The following is a 16832-nucleotide window of genomic DNA, read 5'->3' as shown; positions in this document are numbered from 1 at the left end:
TTCAATAAACTCAACCCCAAAAACTGTATACGGTAAACACGCTACCATGTCACATAAGGAACTAAGATTATGTCTGTATTTTGCCTATTTACAGCAATTTAGAGTAAGCAATCAAAAGCTCTCTGACTTCTGAATTACTTCAGTGGGTGCAAATCCACTAGGGGTACGTGCATTCCCTGTTTCCATCTGATTTACTCTTTCCATAGGGAAGATGACATTCTGTGATAAATCTGAATATGACAAAGACTGATCATAAGCAGCTCTGCAGCAATAAGGAAAATAAAATCAGCTTGCTCAACTGCACTCCCCTTGTCTCCCTGAAAAATCTGTTATCATCCACAGAAGTGTATACAAAGAAATTGTGGTCAGGGGTTGGGTAAAGACCAGGACCACCTATTTTTTGTATTAACTGCAATAAATTAACTGCTTTTATCAACTTGGGAAAAATGAAGATTCATAAAACAAAGGCTCACTCAGAAAGCAATAATAACAAGTTATGGTGTAACTACCTGCCTGCTCCCTAGAAAAAATCCAAACCCAAACCAGTAGCATCTTCTCATCCTTCTATTAACTATTACTGTATTAACCTGTGGCTTCACTGTGATGGCAGAAATCTGCAACAGAAAACAGGAATGCTTTAGGCTATGATTTCTGTTGTAGGAATAGCTTTGTGAAGCCACAGCTTAATTATACTATTAAAACTGTGCATCAAATACTGTAATACTATAAGTTATAAGGACATGAATTGTCCTTATTACTAACAATGAATCCAATAACTTAATCGGAAGTACAGAAAAAAAAACCTGGTCTAACAAAACTTATTTACTCCATTCTGTGGTACAAAAGCCATGACTGCTTTTAATGGCATGAAGGTGCATTTGAGACTTACTTTGTTATGCAAATATCCTACTATATGCTTCAAGATAAAAAAGTAGAATGTGAGAACATCAGTTTTGACGCTGTATCACATATGACAGGAATTATGTTTTAGTTTCCAAATACACGTTAAAAAAGCTTAAGCATGTTTCAAGTATTCCAAATTGTTTAGGATATTCCAAACAGAACACACACTTAGAAGACACATTTGTAAATTAATATAAAGTTACTTCAGGTCATTATAAGCTTACCTGTGAGCTGGAATTCTACGATCACCAGCAACTAACACCACATCACATAGCTGTTTGTGTCTAAGATAATTCTCCATCTTTTTAAAACTTTGTTCAGCATGATTGAGAGCCTGAAAAAATTCATCTGATGTACAGGGCTCCATAGTTTGACAAGATGATATGGTATGACTGCTGTTGGAGGTTCTGCTGAAGACAGTAACAGAAAACTTAGTTTACATAATATTACATTATAACAGTCTTTATACAGATGATAGAAATTGTGTATTCCCTTCCAATTTAATTTCTGTTTATTTTCATACTTTCTTCAAATGTTATCTAAGCTCTTGCAAAAACAGAAACAATGATTCGCTGTACTCTTCAACTAAGGGATACACAGACATCAGTCCAAAAATCATATCTCTATAGCATTGTAGACATTGCTGAAAAACAGGCATCCTACAAGACCCCACAGAGTGAAAACGTGATGCAATAAGGATGCAATAAGGAATCACACTTTTTGCCACTCCAACACACACTTAGTTTAAGATGGTTACAGCAAAACTTGGCATATAAGGAACTACAAAAGGTGTATGGATGCAAAGGAAAAAATAAATCAAGAAACACGGCATAACAGCACCATCATCTTACTTCATGAAGCCTTAAGTATTTGAAATGAGATCCAACAGAGTAGGAGCCAGTATATAGGGGAAAAGCAAGGATGGATAGAGAAAACAATTGTCCCTGTAAATACACATAGCTATTTTCAAGAAAGAAGTAAGAAGGAAAAGATAAATAGAATGCATGGACATAGGATATAAAGGAGCTGGATCATAATTACAGACACTGAGGGAAGCAAACTTTTTCTTGATTACAATTCTCTCACTTTCCACTACACAGATAACTTAAAAGAACTACTAGAACTACTGTAGTATTTGGAAACATACGGATTCATGCAATCTCCATCCTGTGCTCACTCCTTAGCTTAGAACAGTTACTTGAAGAGGGATCCTCAATCATCTAAGTCTAAATTTTCAAGAGAAAAACGTTCCGTAAAGCTTTTTCCTGTGGGTTCGTGTACACACCTGGGCATGTATTCACATGTTAAGTAGGCCAAGTAATCTGACACTTAATTGAAAACCAAATCTAGTAATGGATCAGAAATGAGACACCTGTCTACCTACCTCTCTCTAAGGACTTAAATATCGTAAGTGTGCTCTGTAGTAGCGGCTAGGCATCTACTTAGGCTGTGACAAGTTGTTCTCACCCCTCACAAGTCACTTGTTCTGCTACACCGCTGGCCCTCTGACATGCAGGAACAAATGCTCTTTGTGGGCATGTGGGAAACAGAATCAAGGAACTCATACATCTGAAAAACAGATGAGGGTAGGACGAAACTACTTTGTGCCACATCAGTTCCCTTATCTGAATCACCATGTAACCATAAAAACCATTATGTTTTCAGAACTGGGCAGCATTTTCACAGGTGAAGGAGCAAGTACTTGGAGAAAGCATCTCTTTGTTGAACTTCATTTTAATGGTGTAAACGGAGGAATCTGGTTTAACAATTATCCAAAAGAAAACAAAATCTGCATGGTATCAGGGATCTGATCTACATTACAGCCTCACTAAGTGTTGTGCAGATACACCCAGAGAGGCAACAAAGTACTGTAGAGAAGGAAAAATCTTCATCAGGCAGCACTTACCTGGAGGAAACCCTGACCTGAGCCACCGCCAGTCCTCAGAGCATACACGTGCACTCTGTGCAACACTCACCAGCAGTCACCATTCATTCAGTATGGAAAAGTGACTGGCAGCAGAGCCTGTTTTCCACAGGCCCAAAATAAAGCAATTAGGACACAACAAAGCAACACTCAGTTCAGTCTCCCTGTATCAACAAATTCAACACCATACCCATCCTCTCTTGTAGCCAGTACCTTAAAAACCATTTTCCTCGGGGAAATAAAAAGGAAAGGGAAAGAAACATTAAGCTTCAATGATCCATGAAGAGAACATGAAAGAGGCAGCTGAATAGCTGAAGTGCTTACGCAAAAGGGAAGATATAGCTTCAAGGTCTATTTATGCCTATTACACAGTGACTGCCTATGAAAAATGTAAATCCTCCCTAACCCTTTCCTCAAACACTCTTACAAATTTGTTTCCCCATTCAGTTCAGCCTCAGCCATGACAAAATGGGAGGATACACAAGCAAGGAAGGGAAGAACCTGCTTTCCTCATCCCAGGAGCAGTATCAAAATCACTCGGGATTCTTAGCTGAGGTCATTTCCTCTCAGTGAGGAAACTCCATATTGAATGCTGATCTTTGGTCTGCATGCTCAGGGCAAGCATCCAGACATGAGGTCCAGCACCTCAGTGCATCGCAGGTAGTTCTGCTTCCTTTGAATCTGGCTCTTGATTCAGATTTATCTCTAAGTACAGCCCAAACTTTCCTTGCTGCAGAACTGTGGTGTACAGACTTCTGCATACCACACTTACTAGCAAGATAATTACAGGAAAGACTAAGGCTGCCAGCACATAAAACAGCTACACTATTAAAGAACTCTTTCTGTGTATTCCTCTATGATAGCATTTTTACCACATTCAGTAGAAATATTTTTGTTATGAATATGTTAGAATGTTAGTCTGTAGGGTTTTCTTTTTTCAGCCTTCAACACTAAACTGACTTTTTTGGCTTCTTTTATTTCTTTGTTTATGTCAAAAAAATCCCATCTAGCACTGACCAATTAATAATTTTATTAATTATTTAATTATAATGATCATAAAAATTTAAGTTACCCTAAAGGCAAGCTCCTTCCCGAGAGCTACGTGTTTCGTTATCCTAGTGACAGACATAAAAAATTAATGTACTAAAGATGCGAGCTTTCTTTGACTTCTCTATTTAATATTTATGTGTGAATATGCCTTTTAAAAATCAAAACTATGCAGAAGCTGTGCCAGAAAACCATTCTTTTTAAAAGGATTTTATTTATTGCAGTAGGATGTTTGGAATGAGGTGCTTTGCCCATTAGAATAGCTCATTACAGAGCAACGAAGCAATTAACTTAGTTGCTAGTAAACCAGACAAAAATGAGTATCAAAAGTAACAGCATAGATTATGACAAGTGGAGAGCTAAAATTCACATTTCCCCTTCTGCTGTTGTTTGAGGTTTCATGCTTATAGCTTAAACAAAGCCACAGCAGGGTTTTCAATGCAAAAGCAAAATAAAACAAAAACTAGAACTCATACCAGCCTTCCTTCCTCCCACATTTATAAATCTTTCCACAAGAGAGAGTTGTGTTTTTCTTATGGGGGAGAAGCACAATCTGCTTCTAGTAGAAGGACTGGCATCTTTCTTTTATTTTTAAGTATCAAAATTCATTTCAAAGCAGGAGTCACAATAGTTATTTCATAGCAATCACACATCTTTGCTATAACCTATAGACATAATTGAGTAGGAACCCTGACTGTAACAAAGTCAGCAAAACTTTTTCTTCAAGCATGTTATTTCATGACCTGTATCCTAAATTACTTTTCAGAATTTATCTTTTAGGTTAGATGCCTCCGTATTCATCTCTTGAAATACACATTTCAATCTATTCATTTTAGAAGAGAGAAACAAATTCAAAATTAATTTTAAAATCTTTATCTAAAAAATGTGCACTGTTGCCTTTTAAACCATGACACGTAAGCAAACAGATCAACAAGTGAATATGGGTATCTCAAAGTGAAGAGATAGTTAAAACAAAGTAAATATAATGACATTTCAAAGGAGAATAATAGGAAAAAAATGTTAGCAAATTCCTTAAATCACTAGAAAAGACAGAGCATCTCTAGGACAAGTTAGGATGTTTATTAAGGGCTTTCTTTTGTAACTTCAAACAAATCTGAATTTTATACCTACTCTGTTGCTTTAACATTACTTTAAAATAAAGCTTTTCAAATTAATCTTAAAAATAATTTCACAGTTTTGTTGTTTACGCTGCTTCCACCAAGTTCAGTGACACTCCATATGGAGACCAGAACATAGCCTACCAAATATAATATACCAAATAATACTATGTCAGTTTCCACTATTTCATACGTTGCTAGATATTTTCTTCTTCAATGTTATTAAGACAAGAATCTCAGATACAACTGAGAACTCTAGCAATGGAGAGGTCAGGCTTGGGGTGGAACTTCCAGTGTACTAACTCCAGCACTGTTTATACAGAATCCAAATGCAGAGTAATCACCCTCTGCATTTGGGCCTTGTCATAGAATCATGGAATCACAAGGTTGGAAAGAACCTACAAGATCATCTAGTCCAACCGTCTTCCCATTACCATAGCTACAGCAAACCACTAAACCATATCTTGTAGCTGTCTTAAAGATCGCAGGCATCTAACTGAACTGTTCGAGGTTAGGCCTCAACTGACAATTTCTGGCGTAGTGCTTGTATTTAGCGTTCAAATGTGAATATGAGTTTTATATTTGAACCTATTTCCATGCTCACATATCGACAGTAACAATTCCAACGTTTTCATGCATGCCAGGCTGAAATGAACTGGATGACACATTGCACAGTAGGTGCACTCAAGGTATTTTCAATGTGTTATCTGTGGTGTCTCCAAGGCCTGAGGACTGCTTCTAAGGCACCCACAAAAACTAAGGAAAAACAGAGCTACTGTTCATAGGCTTTAATATGCAATACAAGGATCTGTACAGCTTCTGGAAAACTTTAAGCTACAAATCCTTAAGGATAACCAACAACTTAGGAAAGTAAACAGCCAGAACAGAGGAAATTTGGGGAGTGAAAGACAGTAAAGTAAAAAAAAAGAATTAATACCTGACTCATTAAACTAGTGAGATGATGATCTCAACACAACAGAGCAATACAAAGAGCTTTACGGCCAACCAGCTCTGATCCCTGAAACTGAATGATGCTTCCATCTCAGACAGCTGTGGCAGCCTTGGTCAGAAATTCAGAACCAAACTTGTGATTTGTGTATCCCTTATGCCACCAAGCTCTGTACTAATAAGAACCCTACATTGTCTGCTCAAAATGAATCCCAAAACGATCCACAGCTCTTAGAATGACAGAGACCCAATCAAAACACTTTTCAACCTGTGCCATATGACACAGCAAGGAAAAAAAACACACAAAGCAAGCAGTAAGCTTGGTTCTGTCATTTCATGCTTTTAGGTCTCAGGCAAGATGTTACAGAGGACTGAAGAAATGAGCTAACTCCCACAGCTTCTTCAAAAAGCTGTTTGCTTGTTTTTTAAAAAGGATTTTTTCATAAACACTATTTGTTTCTAATGGAGGAAACAGGGTTTTCACATGGTTTTCCCTCTGCACTCTGAAAACTTATCTACTGACCTCATTTTTGAAGTTGTATTTTAGATAATAAAAGGACAACCACTTACTCAAGTTCTTAACATTAGAAAACAATCCAGTCATTGGGTAGACTTATGTAAGTTACACATTCTTAGTAAAAGAACAAGATACAGTTTAAGTACAATCTACCCTTGAAAATAAAACTATAGATAACAATACAAGGCAAGTCCTTATATTAGCGTTAGTTACCTTACTAAATGGTATACCAACACTGAACTGGAAAATTAACTGAAATATTTAAAGCGTGTAATTAAAACACTAGCAAGAATTACAAAACAAAAGGAATTACAGACAACTCCAGATGTTACTTGCGACTAAATGCATGATTAAAAGACACTTCAAATTTACTAAGTTCAGATCCTACACACATTACAGTCCACTGGTCCATCTGCAAAGAAGAAAAAATAAAATAGCAGTGATGTATAGATCTCTCCCACTCCCTCAGTATGTATCTGCAGCTCCTCAGCTCTACAAAGTTAACAAATTAGTTGTGTAACGTGTAAATTCCTCTCCTATTGTTAAAAACAAATCTGTAATAATCTCAAACTATATATTTATCTCTTTGAAATGGCATGTGTTTTTGGTTTTTTTTTTTCTACATTGATTGCCTTGTTACGGTGAGAATGTCTTATTTGGGGTAATGCTGTACCAAAAAATTTACATCACAGATAGATGTGACAGGGTGATGTTACATCTATAACATATATACTATACTGCTATTTAAAAAAAATCATACCTGAATATCGCTAAAATAAGAACTCTTTAGAGGTACGTTATTTTTAGCTACCTGGTTGTTGGAGTATGATAAGACTGCCTGTTAGGAACAATCAGTATGCAGAACTTCCTTCCACTGTAATGCCAGCACTTTTGCAGGTCAGTGACAAAACCAAATACACTGTGTAGATTCCTAAGCATTTTTACCTTCCCTCCAGCCTTTAAAGGTTATATAAACCACATGTTTATATTCTGGACTGTTTTGCCCTTGCACTGAACGAATTCTTCTCCTGGGGAATGCAAAACAGTAAAACTGCTCTAACTAGACTGATGTGTCCCTAATACGCTTTATGAAGCATATTAGTACCCTTTTAAACCACCATACTTTCAAAAAGCCTTATGATTGCAAATTATCTGAAAAATCAAGCAAGTAAATACCCTAACATTTGCATGAAATGGTAAGCTAACCATTACTGTGCTACAGACAGCACAAAAGAGGAAAAATACTTTCAGTGAAGAATGCGCTAACAGATAAAAGAAATAATGTTTAACAAGGAAAATATTAACTTGGCTAATTTTCCACCAACTGTTAAGCACCTTTCACTCAAGAACAAATTTTACAGTTCCACGTTTAGTAACGATAGGTAAGAAAAGAACAGCAAAACATCTTTATAGATACAACAGAACCTTATTTTTGTGTTTTCTTTTAAACACCCCCCCCAGACAACTGCAATGGATTTAAAGCAGCCATGTGGTATTAGCGTACAGCATAACCTGGCTGACAAACAACAGATCATGTTTTTCCTTCAGGTAGTATACACACAAGCAAAAATGATGCTTTTGTCTAAAGCCTAAGTATATATATATTATTTTAAGTGCCATCTCCCTTATCCACAGAAATGCATGGAAACAACAGATAAGAGTCACAAGAAGCTTCAACATCCACAGTTCCCACCAAACTGTCAGGAGACTGATTGTCACCTTACCCAGACAATCAGCATCACCTCAAAATAATTTTAAAAGCATCCAGTAACATCATCTCATGGCAGACACTGCTTTGTTCATGTAGCATGTGTTGGGCGTAATACTGAAAACACAAGTGCGTGCACTTGCTCCAGCTTTATTTACTCACACGGAGTAAATAACATTGCCTTTTAAAAAGGTCACTGTAAATACACCAAAGCCTGGTTATAAAACATTTGTGTTGCTGATACACAGTGACTGATAGGTTTCTGAAGCATTTTAACCTAGGATAAAGGCTAGCCTTTACATGCATGCTATCTGTATACATGAAACGAAAACACAATTCCCACAATAGGAAAGTAACAATTAACCTGCACGAACTGCTGTCCGATTCATTCTCTTCTTCACTCGCTCTATCATCTGTCTCTTGTCTGCCAAGCCAACGTGCGCCTCCACAATCTTCTGCGGAGAATTCAAATGCAGGGATTTCTGAGGTGGATGCCATTGGCCAAGGAGGTGAGTTCTGGAAATCCTGTTGGCTGGACCTCCTGTAACCAACTGCTGTTAAAGGCAGGTCACTTGAATCTAAAAACTTTGTGCCACCGGTCGTTACATTTTGCCCTCTGTTCCAGAAGTCTCCCTGGTGGCTCTCGACTGCAGAGTTAGGGGCTGACGCCTGATGACCAAACCACCTCCATCTGATTTTTAAAATCTGCTTCACGTCAAAGTCTTTCCGAGAACCAGACATCCTCAGTGAAAGCCAGTGATCGTCTAGGCAACAGGGTAAGAAGCAGCACACATAAAAGAAGATTTGTGCACCCAACCAAGACAAGAGAAACACATGCTCTGCCCGTCTGTGGCAAGCAGCGCTTGTACAGGGGAAGGAGGGGGGAAAGGACCGCATTCACACAGAAAACGCTTCTTTAACGGCACGTCATTTGAATATAAACAAAAGGCAACCGGTGATGAAAAATCCCGAGGTAAAAGGAGAAGGTGAAACAATCACCTCCATCAGGAAAAACACCAGTCACTTTGCCCTAAAAGCACCGAGGCTGCTTCTGTTGCTCTCTGACCATTAGCTTTCAAAAGCACCAAACAGTATTCATTAAAGCCATTTCCAGAGATGAATACCACCCCCTTTTCTTAAACCACAAATGACAGAGAAGTAATTCCTGTACCGCATCTCAGAATCTCTTCTCATTCTGTTAACTCTTGCTTCTACAGAGGGGGAAAAAACTGCACACAGCAAACGAAATTCTTGCTACGCTGCTGAAGAATAAATTTACAGGAAGGACTAAAACCCACCCAAAGATAACTGACCATACTGAGGAGAGACTGAGCTGTACATGATATTTTTCCCTTTGCAGGACGTGCGATAACTTAAAAACAAAACAGCAACAAAAAAGCAGTACAGAAACAGTCTGGAAGGCTTGAGGAACTGGTACAGGGTTACAGAGCCTTTCATCCCACTGCACTTTGATTCAAATCTAGGTCTGCAGTAAACAAAAATTTCCAGCATTCTACATGTGAAATGAGCTAATGGTTTTCATTCACTAACACATCACAAAAAGCACAAGCAACAAAGGCTAACCAGTCACTGCCCAGGACACCAGAGATGCTCTCTGCGCAGCGGTCAACAGGAGACCTTTCCTTCTATCTCATCATATGGAATCAGATGTTTTACATCAGCTTAAAGGTACTGTGACAGAGGAGAGAAAAAGACATCCTCGTACTTCTGAGACAGATTTCCCATGGGATGAGCAGTGTACGCAATGCATTAAAACATCCCAAAAGGTCTTTACTCAAAAGAGGAAGAAATCTAGTCACAAAGACAAAATATACAATGACCGATTTGTATTTCCTCTGAAAAATCACCTATTCCCTCTGTGACATATGGAGCTAGTTAGGTCTAAGCTGCTGAGACTAATTCCAATCACATGCAAACACTAACAACAATTTTAGAATAACAAAGAGATGCTAGATTTTATCAGTCCTTGATAAATAGAATTACATTTTCAGTCTTCACACTTCATCTGGTCTGTTCAGCTCTCCAGGATACAAATTCAATCAATTTATAGGAATTGTTTCTTTTCTTACCTACATTTGCCATCAAGAGTGGAAGTTAACTATCTCCCAGATGAACAAAGCAAACCACAAAATACACGTCTCTGATCTGGCAATTGGGATACTTACAGTGTTCTTTATAACAGGCTGTATATAGGACTTTTACAAAAATTTCCCCATTGCACAATTTTATCACCCAAAAAGCCAACACTGTTCAGCGTCGACAGAAAATTACGCAATTTTCTTGGGAATCACAATGCTGAAGAGGCCAGTTTTAAGCTGGAAAACTCACCCACCATTGCTCAGAACTCAGTTATTTATGAAACTGCTTCTCACAAAAGTCATCAAAGCACATTTCTATAGAAACAGTATTCCAGCTATTCTCTACAAGAGATGATGCATCTCAGAGCTCGCACCTTGCTAACATCCTGGTCTGCCAAAACCGATGTACCACGTCAGTTGCGGCAGACGCAGAAAATAGTTGAGGGCAACTTGAGAGGTGAGACAATCAAGTAGATAAGTATACAAAGCTGTTACCATCTTTGCTGGGCATCAGCATGAACATTATATGGACGTTAAACTAAAACTGTATGAAGTCTAGTCCCTATCCACCCTGTAGAGCTATGTAAACCTCAGAAGCTTTAGCTGTACTGTTCAAACATCATCCTTTGTGCAACCACAAGCTGGGTGAAACCACAGTACAATTCAAGAAATAATAAATGGCATCTTTTAATCTATCCTCTCTTTACATTTTGTGCTGCTGTTCAGTGTTTCTCAAAGGTGGATAAACAAGAGAAGCTACTGGTGTATTCGATAATATTCACTACAACAGTAGTATTTTAATTCTCCATTTAACCATAAAAAGTAAGCTTTAAATATTTTTCCTTCTACTGGCATGGTAAATGCATTATACATAAGGACTGACCTGAATTCTTTCTTGTGTAACAGACTCATCTGAAATTCAAACTGTCCCAATAAAATAAGCTAAGACAATGGCAGATTTGCCAACTCTGTCACTTTTTCAGCACTTTCTTATGACTTTCTGGGAAACACAGTCCAATTATTGCTTTTTTCCAGCTGTGAAGTTCTGGGTTCAAACAGAGATTAGAAAAGAAAGTGCCATGGTTTTAAAAGTAGAACAAACTGTCTTCTATTTTCTTTCATTTTCCTAGATGATAGAAACTTGCTTCTTTATATATTTTCAACATAAAATACATTTATAGATATTTCTTTAATACAAGTTAGATATGAAGCAAGCAGCACTTAATTCAGCTTAAACTGGTAAGGCTGCTTGATATAATTAAGGCCCCCTTCTCGTTCTCAACAAGCTTCCTTACTATAAGTAACATAATAGATTTTATAAGGTTCCCCTGCTGGAAGTTATTGACCTTTGTGGAGATCTCAGATGATGAATTGGTAGGACAGCTGTTTACTTGGACCACTCAAACCTCATCTTTGACATCTCTTCTTGAGGTGGGTGCTGACAAATCCAAACGCCCACACCCACAACTACATTCCATTGCAGGTCTTTCTAATACACTAACACATTTCTTAGAAACCTGCTAAAAAAAGTATACTGGGTGGCAGCATCTTAAATAAACACAGTATAAACAGACTTTGTAAGGATTACTATTATTATTATTTAATATATTAAGGGAAAAGACTTCAAGAGAATCCCAAACTGCTTACACACAAAGGCCTTTTCTGACCTTAGTTGCAGGTGAATAGCCATATTCTATCTCGTGGTGAACCATATGTTTTTGAATACAGGTACACGGTCCTCATTGTGAACACAACTCTGCATGATTCCACTGACATTACTGAGGCTGTGGAAAATTACTGGAAGACAGCTTTGAGAACTTGGATTTTGACTGATACAATTGATATTCTTAAGAGTGGAGCAGCTAAACATTTAAATACATAAATTCTCTCATATGACCAGCTTCACAGAGTAAGAAATTAATCCCTGCAGACAGTTAGCAGGGGAGGAGTTTCCCAGATTATACCTTGTGATCAAATGAACGTTTGAATGCATATTGTATATTAAACTTGCAGTAAAAGACAACAAAATCAACTTTTTAATCAAAGCCTTTTACAGACATTTACAGACATTACATATGAACTGTTTATTCTTACAGATGTTAAAGTAAGATTTCAATCCAACAAGAAGTTAAAATTTAAGTAACACTGTTACTCCTAAAATACTTTCCATGCATAATTTCAGGGTAGGTATGTTCCAAATACTCAGATACATCAAAGCACATTAGCAGGCTAAACTGAAAAACAATTATTTAACAAATTACTTCTATGTGTTTTTATTCATTGTGACTTTTTGTTCCACTAGGAAGTTAAATTTTCAAGAAAGCAAATCTGTTTCTCAGATACATTTTTTGAGGAACGTTTAAAATTCGAATCTCAACATCATTTTTCATGGCAACATTTTCACTGTCACCACCGCATTTTGGCTTCAAAAAGCTACTGCCCTCCAACATCACTGAAATTCAGACTTAACATTCTCAGGGTATTTATTCTGTCAAATGAATTTAAAATTATCCATTTTCCAATTGAAGAGCTGGGGACTAAAAGGCTCAGCTAGTCCTTATATTAATTATCTTTTTAAGTGCTAATTTAGAATGAAAATGTCAAAATAATTAAAGTCTTTGTTTTGACTGCAAGAGTTGTTTCTATCTCCTGGAAAAAAAAGAACACCAAAAAGCCAGCACTTCTTAGGAAAAGCCTTACATATCAAAAGATGTATCTGAGACATAACTAGACTCATTAAGATGTAACGAGGTAATATCTGACTGCCAATATTTATAGAGATCCTAGATGTTTATTCTGAAGCACCAGAACAGTTCACTGACCATAAGATGTTCATGAATTAATCAAATGCATGCTTAGAGCATAAAAAGGCATTCAAAATTTAACACTCTTTTCAAAGAGATTTTAAGCTTTCAATTATTTCAAGACACTAAAATAACTGTCATAAAAAACCTGCTATAGACAAGCCCTGATGCTGCAATCCTGCTTGTACGATTATGTTAAAAGCATTAAACGTTCAGTATTTTTTCTTCCTGGTTCCTGTGTTCCAGTCCAAAAGTTACAGAAATTGCTTTAAAAAACTTGAGAAAGATAGCTGTGCTCACGCTCTGTGAGCCTAGAAAACAATGATCACTTCCAATACCAACTTTTTCTAAGTACTAACACTTCTGATTCATGTTTATGTAAGAAGTCCCTTTCAGCAGCAACAGTGTAATTCACCCAGGAAAGAACAAAAAACAAGAAAGCCCACTACAGTTAGAGCACACTGCCAAAGCAGAAATGAGCTGCTGCCAAATTCTGGGCAATGCCTTGCAACTTTCTGCCACTTAGCACTGCACACCCCCCTTGAGAGGTGCAAGCCATTTGCTCAGAAACACTGGCTTCAAAGCACACAGCTTTACACTAGCACAAAGAGGCCTTTACAGAGCAAGTGCATATTTTACAGTTTATTTTACTCAAAACAAAAAGGAAAGAAAAAAATTGACAAAGATTTGCATGATTTTTTTTTTGGCTCAAGCAACATGGTGGCTCACACAGAACAGTTGTGACCCAAGATGTTTACATTCTTTAACACTGAAACATTTCACATTGGTTTCTGTCTATCCAAGTGATACTCAGGCACCATCAGGAACGGCACCATTTACAAGCTAACATAAAGCTATTCCTGGAGTAAGCTTATTAACTCTCAAAAAGTTGGTACTCCATGTATGGTGTGTTTTTCCAGTTAAATCTGTTACAATATTAAATAGAGAACACTATGATGCCGGTCCCCAAACTGACAAAAACACTCTTCTGTACTCAAATAGTCATACAGATATCAAGACAAGCAAAAGATTCTTATTTCATACACTCCAAGAATATTGGTATGGTTGATTCTAATGCAAACAAGGTAAAATTAATCCAGAGCTGATAACAACAAATCACCTTCCCTAGACATGTCACTGTTATGGATGAGTTATGGCACAAACACTGCTCAGCAGATATATCATAGATTCATAGATTACCCCAAGTTGGAAGGGACACAACAGAGATGACTGAGTCCAACTCCTGGCTTCACAAAGGACCATCCAAAATTCAAACTATGTCCAAATGCTTCTTGAACTCCAGCACCTCAGTACTGTGAGCCCTGTCCCGGCCAGCTTGTTCCATACCCACTAGCCTCTGGTGAAGAACTTTTTCCTAACACCCCACTCGACCTTCCCCTGATGCAGCTCCAGGCCATTCCCTTGGATTCTGTCACTGCCACCAGAGAGCATCAATCAGTGCTGTCCCTCTGCTCACCCCCATGAGGAGCTGTAGGCCACCACGAGGTCTCCCCTCAGCCTCCTCTCCTTCAGGCTGAACCAAAGGGCCTTAGCCACTTCTCACACACGCTGCCCTCTAGATCCTTTTCTCACACATGCTGCCCTCTAGATCCTTCACCATCTTTGCTGCACTCCTCTGAATGCTCATAGCCTTATCTCCTTCTTACATTGTGGCACCCAAAACTGCACACAAGATGTAGAAGCTTCAGTACAGCAGATACGGTCTCCTTAGGGATCTCCTGGAAGAAGTCCCATGGGATAAGGGCCCTGGAGATAAGAGGGGGCCCTCTGACTTCATGGGACTGGCTGCTGTGGCACTGAGAGACTCGCTCTATTAACAACAACTTGCATTTAGTAATATAATCAAATAAGCATCCCAATTCTATTTCTGTATTTCCACGGGTTAAGTGCCTTTATGCTGTAAGAGCCTTAAAAGTAACAGCTGGATAGAAATAAACACCCTGGTGAGCTCAAGATTGGCTAAATAGAAAAAGATTATACCTACTGCCTGACTGTGGTTATGATCCTTACAAATGCAGACTGTCAACTATGGTAACTAGATGAACAGGAAGTGAAAAATCCAAGCCATGAGTTCTGCATAACTTCCTGGAAATGCTGTTCCACAAATTGAATCTAAGGCACAGAAGGGAAAACGTCTTTAATTCTGTAATTGAACGCTAATTAAATTCAGACTAAATCTTGTATCAAATCACTATATATTCCATATTATATATTTGTAACCTGTATCCAAGTTAAAAAACCACATCAAGATAAGGGAAGAATGGCAGTGGAATTTAATATCAACAGATGTAATTCTTTTATTCCAATCTGAAATAAAACTGCTTTATTTTTTTGTATTCTGCAAGCAAAACTTACACTGTAAATAGATACAGTAAATACACTGAGTAGTATTTTTCAGTACTACAGGTAATACAGACACACAAGCTTCATATCTATTGCTTCTGGGCATACACAGCTGTCTCACCTTGATTGGCTACATATCACCCGAGTGTGGATTTAAAAACAAAGTGGAACAAAAGAATCATCACAGTATCTGACAGATTGCTCAAACATAGCGTTCAAACACAAACATATCCTTCCAAAACTGTATGAAATCAAAATGACCTTGAGAAAGAAAGCAACAGTGGCAGCATTAAGCCTTTAAATCATTAAAGCACTCATGAATTAAGTGTTCAGCTCTCCTAGAGGCACACAGAGCCATCATCTTAGCTGCCTCACCCCTGATCTTATAGAACTCCTAAAACATTTCCTGTTCTGCACAGAGACAGTACTAGGCAACATTAGTGTAAATACAGTGTCACGAGGAACACAGGATAATAAACCAAACAATGTCAATACAAGAACCGTCAGTATTCCTAGCAGCATGGGGTCCACTGTCAAGCTAGTATGCTTAAAAAAAGAGAAAACTCCAACTCAGTTGGCTAAACTGTAAGAGGGAAAAAGTAGAACAAACAAAAAGCCTTCTTTATTGGCTTATCAGATGTTGTGTGTTTTCCCCCCTCCATCAAATCTAACTAAATCTAAAGGAAAACACAAAACTGACATTGTACAACCACATATAGCACTCATTAGCTTCAGATGGTTTGCAATCATCTGCCAAGCTATCTTCCCCATTAACTGAAAGTACTAAAAGGAAGTACTTATCTAGCTTACAATATTTATAAAGCACTCATATTTATCAAGCTTGTGAATTTTCAGACAACGCCTGAATACTGAAAGAAATTCTCATTTTATCTGTTTTAAGTGCAATTGTTCTCCAGTCTGTTTCTTATGCAAAAGTGCAGTTTCAATTTGTATTTGGGTAATGGGAAAAATAAATAAATAAATAAAAATAAAACCAAGAAAAGTTGTTACTTATCATTTCATCTGCCCACATTTTTTATAAATGCATAGATAAATTTTATAAATGCATAGATTAATTTTACTTAATTACTTTTATGTGCTTTACTTCCATGCTTAAAATGCTACAGTTCCTGATGAAAAGCTTGCCAAGCTTATCAAGTTACGATAACATCATTAGATGCTCTACTTTTGTAATGTTTTAATTAGACAGTCTGACTGCACAAGCTTGAGATTACATTAACATCCAAAATATTGTTTCTCTCTCTCACTGAATGTAAAAAGATCTAAATTACGGTTTCATCTTTGGCAAAGACAAAGTGATAGTTTAATATTCAAAAGCAGCTTTTAGGCCATCAGAATATACTTCATAATACCTACCAACAACACATCTTACGTTGTAT

General features: G+C 37.5%; 1 protein-coding gene across 5 annotated transcripts in view; it reads right to left on the bottom strand.

The window, feature by feature from the left end:
* Positions 1–16832, bottom strand: part of KLHL5 (kelch like family member 5) — a 47585-nt gene that overhangs the window by 24472 nt on the left and 6281 nt on the right. The window contains exons 1-2 of one of the 5 annotated variants that reach the window (XM_072334600.1): positions 8530–9219; positions 1128–1313 (exon numbers count right to left, since the gene is read on the bottom strand). In XM_072334600.1, the coding sequence (XP_072190701.1) occupies positions 1128–1313; positions 8530–9062 (719 nt within the window). In that variant the 5' untranslated portion in view covers positions 9063–9219. Of the gene's footprint in view, positions 1–1127; positions 1314–8529; positions 9220–16832 lie in introns of those variants that run through there. The other 4 variants (XM_072334599.1, XM_072334603.1, XM_072334601.1 and 1 more) reach the window with 4 other exon arrangements.

Source organism: Excalfactoria chinensis, chromosome 4, assembly GCF_039878825.1.
Source record: "Excalfactoria chinensis isolate bCotChi1 chromosome 4, bCotChi1.hap2, whole genome shotgun sequence".
Classification (NCBI taxonomy): Eukaryota; Metazoa; Chordata; class Aves; order Galliformes; family Phasianidae; genus Excalfactoria; species Excalfactoria chinensis.
This window is presented reverse-complemented; position numbering and strand designations above follow the sequence as displayed.